Source organism: Diplotaxodon limnothrissa, unplaced genomic scaffold (genome assembly GCF_057381915.1).
Source record: "Diplotaxodon limnothrissa isolate DT_005_m unplaced genomic scaffold, D_limnothrissa_male_GT1.1 unmapped_scaffold_1, whole genome shotgun sequence".
Lineage (NCBI taxonomy): Eukaryota > Metazoa > Chordata > Actinopteri > Cichliformes > Cichlidae > Diplotaxodon > Diplotaxodon limnothrissa.
The window spans coordinates 2,622,629-2,637,523 of NW_028188555.1; the positions used below are offsets into that span (position 1 = coordinate 2,622,629).

At 41.7% G+C, this 14,895-nt stretch overlaps 1 protein-coding gene and 2 non-coding genes across 3 annotated transcripts; 2 read left to right on the forward strand and 1 right to left on the reverse strand.

Moving 5' to 3' along the window:
• Positions 1-7,889: 7,889 nt before the first annotated feature.
• LOC146607108 (uncharacterized) lies at positions 7,890-10,226 on the forward strand. The gene has a single exon (XM_085349163.1). It carries the CDS (start codon positions 7,890-7,892, stop codon positions 10,224-10,226), a length of 2,337 nt encoding a protein of 778 aa, XP_085205289.1.
• Positions 10,227-12,980: 2,754 nt separating this feature from the next.
• Positions 12,981-13,099, reverse strand: LOC146607109 (5S ribosomal RNA). Its single transcript, XR_014905362.1, has one exon. It is a non-coding gene; the product is annotated as a 5S ribosomal RNA (ribosomal RNA).
• A 1,267-nt stretch (positions 13,100-14,366) lies between these two features.
• Positions 14,367-14,485, forward strand: LOC146607110 (5S ribosomal RNA). Its single transcript, XR_014905365.1, has one exon. It is a non-coding gene; the product is annotated as a 5S ribosomal RNA (ribosomal RNA).
• The last annotated feature ends 410 nt before the right edge of the window (positions 14,486-14,895 follow it).

The following is a 14,895-nucleotide window of genomic DNA, read 5'->3' on the forward strand; positions in this document are numbered from 1 at the left end:
CTGCTGCTAAAATTGAGTACAAGATATTTGTTGGCCTGATTAAAGGTCTTGATGCGTGCTCAATCATCCAGGGAAGTAAATCTCCAAAAGTTGATCCCGTTCTTCTGGACGTAGCGTTTTCAGTCAGAGAAACCAGCCGACTGAAGGAACAATGGGCTGGGAGGTCAGTTCCTTAATCATGATTATGCAAATTCTCATGACCATTGATCAACAACCACTGATCAATGGTCTTGAGTACCATTCACAGAGAGTTGGAGAACGGCTGCAATCACAGCATTGTAAGATGGTGACAGATGTACCCTTAGGCCCCCTCCTTGATTCAGAGAGGGTCTTTCCCTTTTCACGTAAATGGCCTCCTTGACTCCGCCCTCAAACCAGCGTTCATTGCAGTTATTGTTGACAATCACATTGTATCGTGTAACCATCCAGCTCACATATTCAATGTAAATGATTTGTTGAACTCAAGACATGATGAATGTTCCTGCATTAAAACACATCCAGCCTAGTGTTCTCACTCTCCCTAAATGGATCTGTTACATTAGTGATATGTGGGAGTTGTGTTTCAGTCTTTTCCACATGAGGACATTTACATTTAGTTTTTGCTTTACTGATGAGTGGCTGGTTAACCTGCAGTGGTTGAAGTATGTGTCGGTCGTCTGGAAGAGTAGGTGTAGAAGACGTCTTTAATGAATGTAATGCTCTGAAGGTGTCAGTGATTACTGTGAATTCATTATAAAAGTGGATTTCAGTGAATAAAGACAGGCCCTCATGGTGAAGCTCAGGAGTCCATAAAGTGTAACAGGAGAGCTGTGTCATACTTTCAGAGATTTTACATGAGCCAGTCTTTCAAAAAATACATAAATAAATAATTCATTCATTCATCCACAGGAAACACAATGCTCATATCTGAAAGTAAACTCTGATATATATCCCCGACTAGAGTTAGTACTAAATAAAGGCTAAATAAATGACTAAATATATAAAGACACTCTCCAGAAGAAGAAGTTAAAGGGATTTTATTTATTGTACAAGCAATATCTTCATAAGAATGACAAATTCTGCAGACATATTACCTTCTTACTGAACCTGAATAACTCACACACAGACGTGTCTGCTGCTTATCTTTGTTCAAACATGATGTTTTATCTTCTCTTCAAAACACATTACTCATCTTTCTGGCATCGTGTTACATGAAAACACCTGCATTCTACCTGTGTCATTGTACCACAAAGACAATGATTGCAACACTGTGCTTGCAAAATAGAAGAAATAAGACGACCAGCAAATACATAAAAGATGGTAAAAGTGATTCCATCTTTGTGTCTCCTCCCATTGTTTCCCCAGTCTGTCTAGTTCCCATATTCCCAGGACACCGCTGGACAACAAGTGGGTATTCCAAGACTGAGAGACAGCCAGAGTTGGCAAAAGATCAGACATTCTTAAGTAGAAGTAAAAATACTATTGTTCCAGTGAAAGTTAAAGTACTGATTCAACTTCATTACTCAGCTAAAGCAAAAAAGTACAGGCTCGAAGCGCTTACAGAGAAAAGCATACAACAGAATGCTGATCGCGGCAGTAACACACACTTGGAGGAGAGGCTCCAGCCGTCCATTCCAGCCCTATCCCTAACATTAACTCTAACCATAACTTTAACCTTGACCCTATCAGGTCTTGTTTTACAAAGCGATTCATGATCAGAATAAAAAACACATTTACACATACCGATGATTTGTCACATAGCATCGTTACCTGTTGGGATGAGAACGTGTTGTTTCCAGAGCACCACAAATTGGGGTGTCTGTAGCTCAGGTAGAGCAGGAAACCTACTAATCAGAAAGTTGCTGGTTCAATGCCCCTCTGCTCCAGCCTGCATGCCAAATATCCTTGGGCAAGATGCTAACCCCAAGTTGCTCTCCGATGCATCCATCGGGAGGATGAATGCGTATTAATGTTAGATAGAAAGCACTTACAGAGAAAAAGCATAGAAAAAAGTGAGTGCATGAATGAGGCAAGTTGTAGAGAGTAGAAAGGTTTTATACAAGAACCAGTTCATTTACCGTTATATTTTAGTTTCATTTTCAGTTCTGTACTTTTTACATGTAATATTGATTCATTAGATTGACTACATGTATTAGACCTAACTTGCTGACAGCAAATTTAAACGACCGTAATAATTTATTTTCAGCGTCTGAAATATTTATTTAGTTTGTTTTTTGTTTTCTTTTTGGCTCCTGATATTAGTCAACTACTATTTGTCAATGTTGAACTAATAATGAATCTAAGAACAGCTATTTGTCACGGTTGTCCAGCGTCAACCGTGGGGATGTGAGGAAGGAGGAGCCAGGCACGGAGCTCTGAATGCAAGCAGTGCGTTTATTTACAGTGAATGGAAAATAACAATAAATCCGCAGTGCGTTCCCGACTCCCGTGAAATGTCCTCTTCCCACTGCTAGTGTTCCTTGTCTCCGCTCCTCAGTGTCTGAGCACCCCGTGCTCGCTGCCCTCTCGTCTCCACGCTTCTCCTGGGGAGATAACAAACAGGCAGCCGTAAGACACATACAATGCGGCAGACTATCCGTACTGACTGGCCGAGAGACTAACGTGAAGTCACGCAATGATCCAGCGTCAGAGAGAGCGCCACCGCATTCTTAAGTAGCTCCTCCGACAAGGCTTGATCAGCTGTGTGATGGTCTTCAGGTGTGGCCAACCACCTGGCAGGGCCACACCCACCAGGCCTGAAGGTGCCTGTAAACAGGTGCTCTCAGAAACGCCGGCATCCACACACACACACACACACACACACACACACCTGCAAGCAGGGAGAACGAGGGACAGCACACCAAAAACACACATGTCCATAACTGCTGGGTCGTTTAGACTCCTGAGCTGTGCACGAGGGGTCGAACACCCACTGGAAGGCCGGGCACTTGTTTTCAACCGTAATATACCTGATGTGCTCAGGTAACCTGTAGCGCCATGAAACCTCTGTCACACCAAAGCGCATAAAAAATGATGCTTTAAGAGACTGATGGGATCGGGCAGCAGGGAAAACATCCACAAAATGCTACTTTCAGTTTTTAAGTAGAGTCATTACATGCTTGTTAAAAGCAAACTCTCATATAGTTTTTAATGTGCTTCTTTCATTACAATGACTAGATAAAGAATGTGGCACTGTCTCTATTTAACACTGGCTACCCCAAAATGTTTCCAAACCTTCAACCGTAACTTTCAATGAGAGATTTTTAGATACGGTTATTGAAGCTGTGGGATTAATTTTTTAAGTAACACGAGACGAGAGGCAGCAGCATACACACAGAGCATCAGTGATAGAAAGCTAGGCTAACATAGGGTAGCTACCTGTTCAAGGAGAAACATGTATAGGCCCATCTCAAGTGCCAGTGAACATCTAAATGATTCAGGGAAGACTTTGGAGAAAGTGCTGTGGGGAGATGAAACGAAATTATGTGGCTTTAACTGACCTTTTGAAATAGGAGTGTGATGCAAAAAATAGCATCCCCGCAGTCAAGCAGAGAGATGGAAACATTATGATGTGGGCTACAGGACGACTTAGTCGGGGTTCCAAGCAGTCAGGAAATGTGACATCGTCAGACTGCAGGCCACGGATTGGCTTGTCAGTCGCGGCACTCAATGAGTCATGAGACGGTGTCTTTCACTAAAATCAAAACTGCAGTTTTTTTAAAACCCTGCAACAAGGCAAATAGCTGCACAACACCGTGGTTTCCAAGTGTGACAAAAAGCCACAGATACATCATCGCTGCGACGTCTTCCTTTGTTGTGGCATTCGTGTTGCTCATAAATGACAACATGGACATCGGGCCGCTTTGCTGTAATGACCCCACGCACATTAGGTGGTACTTGATTGTAATGGAAAATGAGTCACAACAAGCTGATCTGAGTATGTACTAATGGAGAAGTGCTATAAGATCACGGAGTGGTCTAGTCAGTCTCCAGACATCAGTACTGTAGAAAATCTGTGGAGGGAGCTGAAGTTTCAACTTTCCAAGTGGCAGTCAAGAAACTTACAGGATTTAGAGAGTTTCTGTAAGGAGCAGAGGGTTAATGTTTGTGTGTCCTCACTGTAAAGACTGCAGGTTACTGGAGCGTGTCGTGTCATGTTTCCTGTTGCTCTGAGGTGCATCCAACAAATACACAAATCATTTACCACTAATAATAACACCTCCCCCACTTAAGTGTGTTCAACAGGAAGCTAAAGACTGGTGCTGTTAAAGTGTTCAAAAAACAGCAGGAGCTCGGTGTGAGGCCACAGTGGGCCAAAAAACACAAGATGACCTCCAGCAAGGACAAAATGTATCTGGACGTCTCTGTGAGCATCTGTCTCACTGTGTAAGTGTAGCACAGTGTCTGTATGTGCATGGCTGGGCAAGAGAAACAGCACAACTGAAAGCCAGCACTCAGACGAGGACCCGGTGCATCGTCTGTCTCATCTCAGCCAGTTTACTTACAAACTCTTTAAGTTTGAATTTTAAAGCCGACAATGTGCACAGGGCAGTGATATTTCAAATGAAGGTAAACTATTCCAATCTCTGCAGCCCCAATTGTGTATCACACACACACTAAGTTCTCCTCCTGCCTTCAGCCCAACCGTTGAGCGCGATGACAAATAGAGCCGCAGAATTTTGCTGCTGTGTAATTAAATTGAGACGTGGGGTCAAAATTCCCACCTAGATTGAGTGAGATGAAATAGAAATCGGCTCTCCTCTAACTGACTTTATAGAAATAATTACAGAAGCTGCATTTATAACTGTTATTAAATAACAGCAGCACACGAGAACTAAAGTGTAATCCCAGCACATTTCGCTTCGCTTGCACTGATTCTTTAGAGATGACGACCGTGGTGGGTAATTAAGGGCAAACAATATACAAGTGGCGTGAAAAATGGAGGCTGCATTACCTTTCCAAAGCTTCCTTTCCCGATGGCCCGCAGTATCTGGAAGTGGTCAAAGTTTACTGTGGAGAAAATGAGAAGCAGTTAGTGAGAACGTGTCAGTTTGAGCTGAGCTATAAAACAGGGAACATGACATGTACAGCACTGTGCAAAAGTCTTGAGCCATCCCTCATTTGCTTCCAGGGATCCGGACTTCCCTGTAATCTTTAAAGTGGTATTAAGGAATAGCTCTCCAGGCTTTTTAAAGTGTTTCTGATTTTTAATCCAGGGCTTGTATTTGACCACTTTTTGTCTGTTAAGACCCTTCACACTAATCTCTGAAACATTCAAACATAAACAGACACCTAAGTCACGGAAAGGACCACAAAACTTAACAAAGAACCAATTTTAAATTGTATCTGTACACATTTACTTGCAGCCTATTGCAAAAAAACAAAAGCCCACATCATTTGTTCTCACTTCTTTAGTTGAAGAATGCAGTTAATAACACCGTTAACACAGACTGACCTGGCAAAACACGAAAAAATAAGGGGGTGGTTCAAGACTTTTGCTCGGTACTGTATGACAAATGCAAATGTGCACTTCACAATGTATCGCTGCACTTCGGCAGTACTGTGCAGATTAAATGTTTTTTCCTTCCCGATGCATGTGAAAGGTTAAGACTTACATCTCCAAATGTACTGGAACTGATTTGAACCAGAGGACTCAGCCACACTGTTACTATGTACTGCATAAACACGTTTACCGATGAAGGTAAATCAGACGCTGTCCTGACTGTGTGGCTAAATTTTGTGCTGAAAGCATCAAATCAATTGAATATGATTAACTTGCTATGAGAGGTTTTTACTCCAAGTGTGACTTTTTCTGGCTTCATACACCTTTCAGGGTCAAATTCAAGCACTTTGTAAGCACGTTTAATGTCCATTTTCAACATTTTCCAGCACATTACCATAAAAAGGATGCATATTTCACTTCGCATCACCTGAGTAAGACCACGTGAAAGGCCAAATTAATAAGTCTTCTCATCAGATATTGATGCTTCTTTCTTATGTGACACAAAAAACAGGAGGAGACAGATCTTTGCTTGTGTTGTTTTTTAAGTTCATTCATTCAAAACTAACTGTAAGACGCTTAACTACATTGCAGTCTGTGTTATTGTTGTAGACCTAATTATCACCTTTAAAGTGTTTGTGCTAATAACATCATGTAGAGTAAGACAGGCATAGAGAACAGCACTGACTGGGAGAGGCTTTGAACACATGACATACTCAGATCAATTCAACACTTTAGACTTTAAAAATGCACAAGCGTCTTTCAAAAACCCATTTATTTAATCTATCATCATTGATATTATTATGTACAGTTAGAATGTACTGTTCATCTCCCTTAAATAAACAGGCAGCCTTAAAGTGTGAAATAGTCACTTGTCTACTGTCTCAGTGGCTGATAGTGCCCCACAGGCCTCAATGTCAGCTCGAAGCCATTATGTTTCAATTGTTTAATGATAAACAGAATTTGAATGAAAGCGAGGAAACTTCGCTAGCACAAAAAGTGCCTATTCTTTCTTCCCATATGGTTCAGTCATATTACCGTCATTTCCCCCTAAGCTGTTCCCAAAGACACCAGGTTAATACTTGAAAAGGCTGCAGCGATACACAAAAATATCATCAATATTCTGTTTACTTGGTGACAACGTCGCTTTTAGCCTTCAATCAGAAAGCCTGACGTTGGCTAGTTAAGCATCGGGCTAACGTTTAACGCTTTCACTTGAGGGAAGTAACTCGTATTACTGCTACTGCTGTGTAATCTTGGTTCAATTCACAGCATATTCTACAAGTTACCCTGCAATAACTAACTGTTAGAATAGCGCCACCGTATTGTATCGCACTGAGTGCACTTCAATCCTTTATCCCGCGAGTTTGCTAGCTAGCAAAATAATAATACCAATTTTAAACAAATAACATGTGTAACGTACACACTCGAGAAAATTATTTACTAGTACTTACGCAACTCCCCCGTTGTGAAAACGTACAAATCCTTCTTGTATTTTTCGTTTTCCAGCAAACACTCATTAAAACGGCCTCCAGGCACATTAGCGCACTCACCCCCGACTGATCAGGGAGGGGGTGGGGGGTCACACATTGAAACAGACTAACGTGCAGAGGTACAGCCCAGGCAGACAAATGTTAGACTTTGCGACTCGTTTTATTTCTCTATCTGATAAGAAAACTATTCAATCAGATAGTTCTTTGTGGTGAATGAAATACGGTTACAGTTTCAAGAAGTTTTAAGCACCAAATCCGAAATCCAAGCACTGCAATATTAAAACCCAATTCAATTTCTTGTTTGCTCCGAAATCTACGACATGACTATATACAGAAAAGCTTGACGTGGTATGCAAAAAAACCCCGAAGACAATACAAATACAAATACATGAACAAAAAATGTTTTAACTGTCAGTTATGTCATTTTAAAATTTTCCAAAACTAACATTTTCTTTGATTGACTGATATTAAATTGATTAGGGTCAAGTTTACTGTGAACAATATTACACAAACAAGCACGTGTGTGCGCATGCGCACATATTAGAATCCCTTCGATCGCTTCTCATATGTGCGCATGCGCACATATTAGAATCGCTTCGATCGCTTCTCATATGTGCGCATGCGCACATATTAGAATCGCTTCGATCGCTTCTCATATGTGCGCATGCGCACATATTAGAATCGCTTCGATCGCTTGTGACGTGATAACTTTGCTTTGATCCTTTCTGACGTCATAACTTTGCTTTGATCCAAAACCTATAAATAGAAGCGCTCACCTGTTACTTTATGCTTAACGGACGTTGACCTGCAGCAACTAAAACCCTTTTGAGAAGTTTTGAGAGCAATTTACGAGAGAAACCAAAACAAGTTCAGTTTTGTTTCTCACCAATTCACAGCGCAAACAGACACATTACACCATGTCAGCCAACCCATCCTTCGGCTCAGATGAGCTTGGAATATCTAAAGGGACCATTTTGGGAGATCACCACATGGTGGAGGCTTTCCTTGGAGAAGGAAGCTTTGGTGTTGTAACCAGATGTCGCGATACAAAAAACAACAAAACTGTTGCTGTTAAAGTCAACAAGAGCGACCCTGAAATTCTGCTCCAGGCAAAACTGGAAATTTTCATCCTGGAGCAGCTACGACGCTTGGATCCAGACAGGTGCAACATTGTGGAATGGAACGGCTATTTCCTCGATGGAGAGCGCATTTGCCTGAATTTTGAACTCCTCGACCAAAGCCTGTCAGACTACATAGGGGACCGGAATAACCAAGGTCTCCCAATGAGAGAAATCAGGCCAATTTTGCATCAGCTCGCAAATGCTCTATTCCACCTGGGTTCTGTGGGAATAGTGCATGCTGACCTCAAACCTGTCAACATCATGGTTGTGAACCGCAGTGAGTCTCAAGTCAGAGTCAAACTTATAGACTTTGGCATCGCATGTAACACCTCTGCAGTGATTCCTGGTGACTGTGTGGGGACAATTGGTTATTGTGCACCTGAGATTATGCTTGGCACTCCATATGATGAAGCAATTGACATGTGGTCTCTAGGGCTGGTAGCTGTGGAGCTTGCTACAGGGGTGCCTCTCTATCCTGGGGAAGACGATTATGACGTTTTGAAATTCATAATTGAAACCCAGGGTCAGCTACCAGATCATCTCCTAGAGTCTGGCTTGTACACTGACAGCTATTTCATCGAGGATAACCACAAGGAACAGCGCTGGACATTTAAGACCCCAGAACAATTTCAATATGAGACAGATTATCGATCCAAGGAAACTCGATCGATAAAACTTAAGTGTCTCGATAACCTCGAACAACTGCTGAAAGTTAGGCGAGGACCGGAAAATGGCCAATCATTATTTGTAAGGCTAATCAAAGAAATGTTGGCCTTGGATGCAAATCAGCGCATAACACCCTCGGAGGTTCTGAAGCATCCCTTTTTCCACCCTGGCCTCTCAAGGAGAACCCCCTGCACTGACATGAATAGTACAGGGGGAGAACTCCTTGTGCTCTCTCAGCAGCCTTCAAGCTGGAAAAGTCATGGATTGCAAAAATTCAGCTGCAGTTTCCAAAACTCAGTTGAATTTCCTCAAAAAGGAGACATCAACACCTCAGCCAACCCATCTGCCTCTGAAGATGATCTTCAAATAACGGAAGGGACCATTTTAGGAGATCACCACGTGGTAGAGGCCTTCCTTGGAGAAGGAGGCTTTGGTGTTGTAACCAGATGTCGCGATACAAAAAATAACAAAACTGTTGCTATTAAAGTCAACAAGAGCGACCCTGAAATTCTGCTCCAGGCAAAACTGGAAATTTTCATCCTGGAGCAGCTACGACGCTTGGATCCAGACAGGTGCAACATTGTGGAATGGAACGACTATTTCCTCGATGGACAGCGCATTTGCTTGAATTTCGAACTGCTCGACCAAAGCCTGTGGGACTACATTGGGGACCGGAATAACCAAGGTCTCCCAATGAGAGAACTCAGGCCAATTTTGCATCAGCTTGCAAATGCTCTGTTCCACCTGGGTTCTGTGGGAATAGTGCATGCTGACCTCAAACCTGGAAACATCATGGTTGTGAACCGCAGTGAGTCTCCCGTCAAAGTCAAACTCATAGACTTTGGCCTCGCATGTCCTGCTTCTGCAGTGATTCCTGGTGACTGTGTGGGGACAACTGGTTATTGTGCACCTGAGGTTATGCTTGGCATTCCATACCACGAAGCAATCGACATGTGGTCTCTGGGGCTGGTAGCTGTGGAGCTTGCTACAGGGGTGCCTCTCTATCCTGGGGAAGACGATTATGATGTTTTAAAATTCATAATTGAAACCCAGGGTCAGCTACCAGATCATCTCCTAGAGTCTGGCTTGTACACTGACTGCTACTTCATCGAGGATAACTACAACAAACAGCGCTGGACATTTAAGACCCAAGAACAATTTCAATACGAGACACATTATCGATCTAAAGAAACTCGATATATAAAACTTAAGCGTCTCGATGACCTCGAACAACTGCTAAAGGTTAGGCGAGGACCGGAAAATGGCCAATCATTATTTGTAAGGCTAATCAAAGAAATGTTGGCCTTGGATGCAAATCAGCGCATAACACCCTTGGAGGTTCTGAAGCATCCCTTTTTCCACCCTGGCCTCTCAAGGAGAACCCCCTGCACTGACATGAATAGTACAGGGGGACAAAACCTTGTGCTCTCTCAGCAGCAATCATCGTTTGGGTGGCCAGAATTCTAGGGGAGCTAGAAATTCTTGTGGAAAAAAAGCCCAAAACAATAACATCAACAAAAACAACCAATGAATGTGGTCTTAAACTTGGGCACAATTTGGCTTGAAATCCATCAACTAATCTCTCAATATTCAAAGCGGAGCAGCAGACAACTTACCATCACATCAGTCCTTCAATCAGACCTACAACAAACGTCTTCAGTCTCTCACCCCAACCGGTCGCAGCAGATGGCCGCCCCGACCTGAGCCTGGTTCTGCCGGAGGTTTCTTCCTGTAAAAAGGGAGTTTTTCCTTCCCACTGTCGCCAAAGTGCTTGCTCATAGGGGGTCATATGATTGTTGGGTTCTCTGTATGTATTATTGTAGGGTCTACCTTACAATAATACATACAGCCTTGAAGTGACTGGTGATGTGATTTGCTGCTGAATCAATTCGGAACTAATTGGAAATCTGGATATTAATTAAATAAACCTGCTTTGACCATCAATTAATTGTTCTTTGAAATTCTTTATAAATATATAAATATAGTGCCACTCTTCTACTGTTTAAATTGCAACTGTTTCAAACTGACTAATTTATTCATACACTTGAGCATAAACACACGCACAGTAAATGGCCTGTATTTGTACAGCGCTTTACTTAGTCCCCAAGGACCCCAAAGAGCTTTACACTACATTCAGTCATTCACACATTCACACACACATTCACACACTGGTAATGGCAGCTACATTGTAGCCACAGCTGCCCTGGGGCGCACTGACAGAACATTGCAGAACCTTCAGCACCTCGTATGAAAAATATTTGACTGTGTGTATGCTTTTAGCGCTGTTTGGATTTGAGAAAATCTAAAATAAATTGAAATTTGTCTTTAGAAATTGTTTTATACATTTCAGTGGTATATTATGCATACAATAGGACATCTATTTAGATTTACATCTTCCACAGAAAAAACTGCACATTACTGAAACTTAGTATACTGGACTTTGTTGTTGTCCCACACAGGTTCAATTTCGAGTGGTAGATGGCTCAGTGCTCAGTCAACCAAGATTTTATGATAGTGGGCACAATGAGATAGATAAGCTGCTTGTAAACAGTACTTTTATGCTCTCTTTTTCCATTTGGATAAGAAAGAAAGAACCAGGAAACAAAGGCAAACAAATAATCTCTGCCTTTATCCCAGATTCACATTATAGGAACAGCTGCTCAATGACCACTGTAGTCTTTGCTTACTGCACTTTTATCTACATCTATGCAAAGTGATCCACTACACCTACTTTTACAGTTAAATCGTTTTATGAGCACTCATGCCATTTTAATCTGAGTTTCTACTCAAATACAATCAGTAAAGAAAAACACAGTCTGTGACGTTTGTTTTGAAGGAAAAGGTATTCCCTGCAAATGTTTATCTGTGTGAGACTATTCAGAAAACAGTAATTTTCAGCTACTGTATAGCTCTGTGTAAATAATCATTCTGTACATTCGATAATCTTTAATCCTACAACTGTTTACAACTTGCATAGTTCCCATTTCTGTATAGCTGTATATCCCAGATTCTGTAAAGTTATTTATTTCATATTCTGTATAGTTTTTCATATTTATATCCTGTTCATATCCTGTACATAGCTTGTACTCACTACAGCCTGTACATACTTATAGTTATAGAATATTCACAACATACTTCATACCGTGTACATTATAACATACCATAATAGACCCATTTCTGTAATATACTCACATATCTATACTATTGCTAATATATATTGTAATATATCTATATCACTAAAGAACTTCTGGATGGATGCAAACTGCATTTCGTTGCCCTGTACCTGTGCATGTGCAATGACAATAAAGTTGAATTCTATTCTATTCTATTCTATTTTGTTTTATAGGTGAGACACTTTGAAGGAAATTGCCGTCCCGGGTTTCCTCCGTGGCGTGAGCGATAAGCAGAGTTCTGTCCTTTCCTTCTAAGATTCCTAATTATTTAAAGTAACACTCAGGTATGCCATTCAGCTGGGTTAGTTACGACGTCGGGAGCAGCTTGGGAGAACAAGGAAACACAGACTGCTTCAGGTTGTCTTCCCAAATCGACTCAAAGGTTTATTTGATACACAGCAGTTTATATAGAGGAAAAAAGGTTCGTGTGTCAGCTTTCCCAGTTCAAACCGGTACAGACTAAATAAGGAAACGTCTTCCTGCCTTCTGAGCAAAGTATCCCTTGTGTAGTTTATCAGTTCAGCTATAATTTATGATCATCCCAGCAAAATACACTCCTAGACATAAAATACAGAGTTCTTTCATTAGTGAATTCTGAAACAAACCACCTAGCCTTTAACGAGCCTTTTCCAGGAGATAAAGAAAAAGGGAGGATGGGAGTAAGGAAGTGGTCTCGTCTCTGTGGTATTTTCGACCTTGGGGTACCAGCCTGTGAGTCTTACACATTAATTCTTGGGTCACAGAGAAAGAGAAAAACAACTAGTAGATGGGCCTTATTGAGTAACTCTTTTCTGTATAATATCACAATAAAACAATATCCTGTAAATGCTACTATGGTATCAAAATATCACAACACACTTGGCCTCTTTTTTCCTTGTTCTACGTTTGTCTTTTGTCCGATTACTCTGGAACACAAGATGGAAAACTGATATTCTCATGTTAAAAATATAGAAAAAGGATTTTATCACCCATAAATGTTAACTTCTCATGCCTCTTAGCACAAGCAGGAGCAGAAGCGCCCTCTGCAGTTTGTGTGTGGAAGTGCAAAAGCTTACAGCACCTGGTATTCCCAGGCGGTCTCCCATCCAAGTACTGACCAGGCCCGACCCTGCTTAGCTTCCGAGATCAGACGAGATCGGGCGTGTTCAGGGTGGTATGGCCGTAAGCGAAAGCAAAGCTGTGAAAAAGACCTTTTATTGGTGGCAAATGTCTCACAGTTTGATCTATATTATTGTGCTAAACTTCATATGTTACAGCGACAACATGCAAACCTTCGTTATTACAGTTTTTTCTGATTGCTTAAGCACATTTTTTGTAACTATTGGCTAATTTTGCAAAACTCTTCACACAAATAAGAAAACCTGTCACCCAATAATCAAAACATTGTAGTTCTCTGGCAAAAGCAAACACAGCTAGACTAACTCTTCACACCTTCGTAAAAGTGGTGTTTCCGTATCAAACAGTACACACAAGCCATCATCTACTAAGCACACAACTAACCGATTCTCATTTCAAGATGTCCTTATGGTGCTTGCTACAGTGTAGCGGCTCGAGTTAGGCTGGACCCGTTGGCCAGCTACCCTCAGGGTCACTCCACGGTTGATTACATGGTCCACTATTGTAGCTCTGATGTCATCAGTAATTCTATTTCTTACTCTTCCTCTCCCCCCTCCTCATTTTCCTCTCCCCCCTCCTCATCTTCCTCTCCCCCCTCCTCATCTTCCTCTTGCTCCTCCTTGTCCTTGTCGTCCTCTTCATCCTACTTCTTCACCTCCACGTCCTCTTCCTCGGCCTCCTCTACTTCTCACTCTTTCTGCTCCCTCCATTGTACTCCGCACACACAGCTTACCGGTATTATAGTGCTTAGGCTGATTGCAAAGTGAACGAATTATCTAAAAAAGTTTTCACATGTGAAAGTGTGCCAGACAGTTGGCAAGTTAGTGTTAATGATAGCCATACATGTGTATACTTTTGCTAGGAGTGTGTTGGAAATTTGGTAATTGAGTGTTGTGCAGTGAATTGTGCCTACAGTTTTGCAAAGTGTGTGTTACAAAATTGCAAACTGAGTGCAAAGCAGTTTTTGTGCTTTTAGTTTTGCAAACTCAGTGAGTGGTTTTGCTATAAGTCTGAATAGTTTTAGAGATTGTGCTACAGGAATCACAGTTAGGGTTTAAGCATTCAGAAAAAACTGTAACTGCAGCTTCAAATTGAGCTGCAAAAATGCTTTTCCCGCAGTAACATCACGATAAGAAGACATGTTCGTTGATTACAGCACAGTGTTAAAGTGACAGAGAGCACACGGTGTGTTGGGTCGATTTGGAAGTCCAACATTTTTGTCGTTTGGACATTTTAACTTAAATATAGAAAACAAAAACGTAAGCGTGTATGTGTCATTACAGCATGTATAAAAACGCCGTTTCTGAGCTGACCTTTCGCTTACGGCCATACCACCCTGAACGCGCCCGATCTCGTCTGATCTCGGAAGCTAAGCAGGGTCGGGCCTGGTCAGTACTTGGATGGGAGACCGCCTGGGAATACCAGGTGCTGTAAGTTTTTGCACTTACACACACAAACTGCAGAGGGCGCTACTGTTTAGTAAGAAACTTCATGACCTCTCTTCTAATTTTTTGCTTGTGTACCGTTAAAAAATTAAAACAACAATCATCTCTGCAGCTTATTGGAGACACCTTTGTGATTCTGTTGTAGAGCAGAGCAGAGGCAGACATTTGATACACCCGGGGCTTAGCCCTAAAGGGTAGTATGCATCTGGGACTTGGGGGGTGGGGGGGAAGAAATGACTGAAAGATTAATTGGCTCTGTTTTGAGTTCATATTCATATAGGGAAAAATATATCACATGTGCAGGACACCTTAAAGTAGTTTTTTAATTAAGCAGCAAGGCAGAACAAAGTCGGGGCTGTATCAAGACACGAGGACTAAACCCCAATTCAACCAGACCCAGAA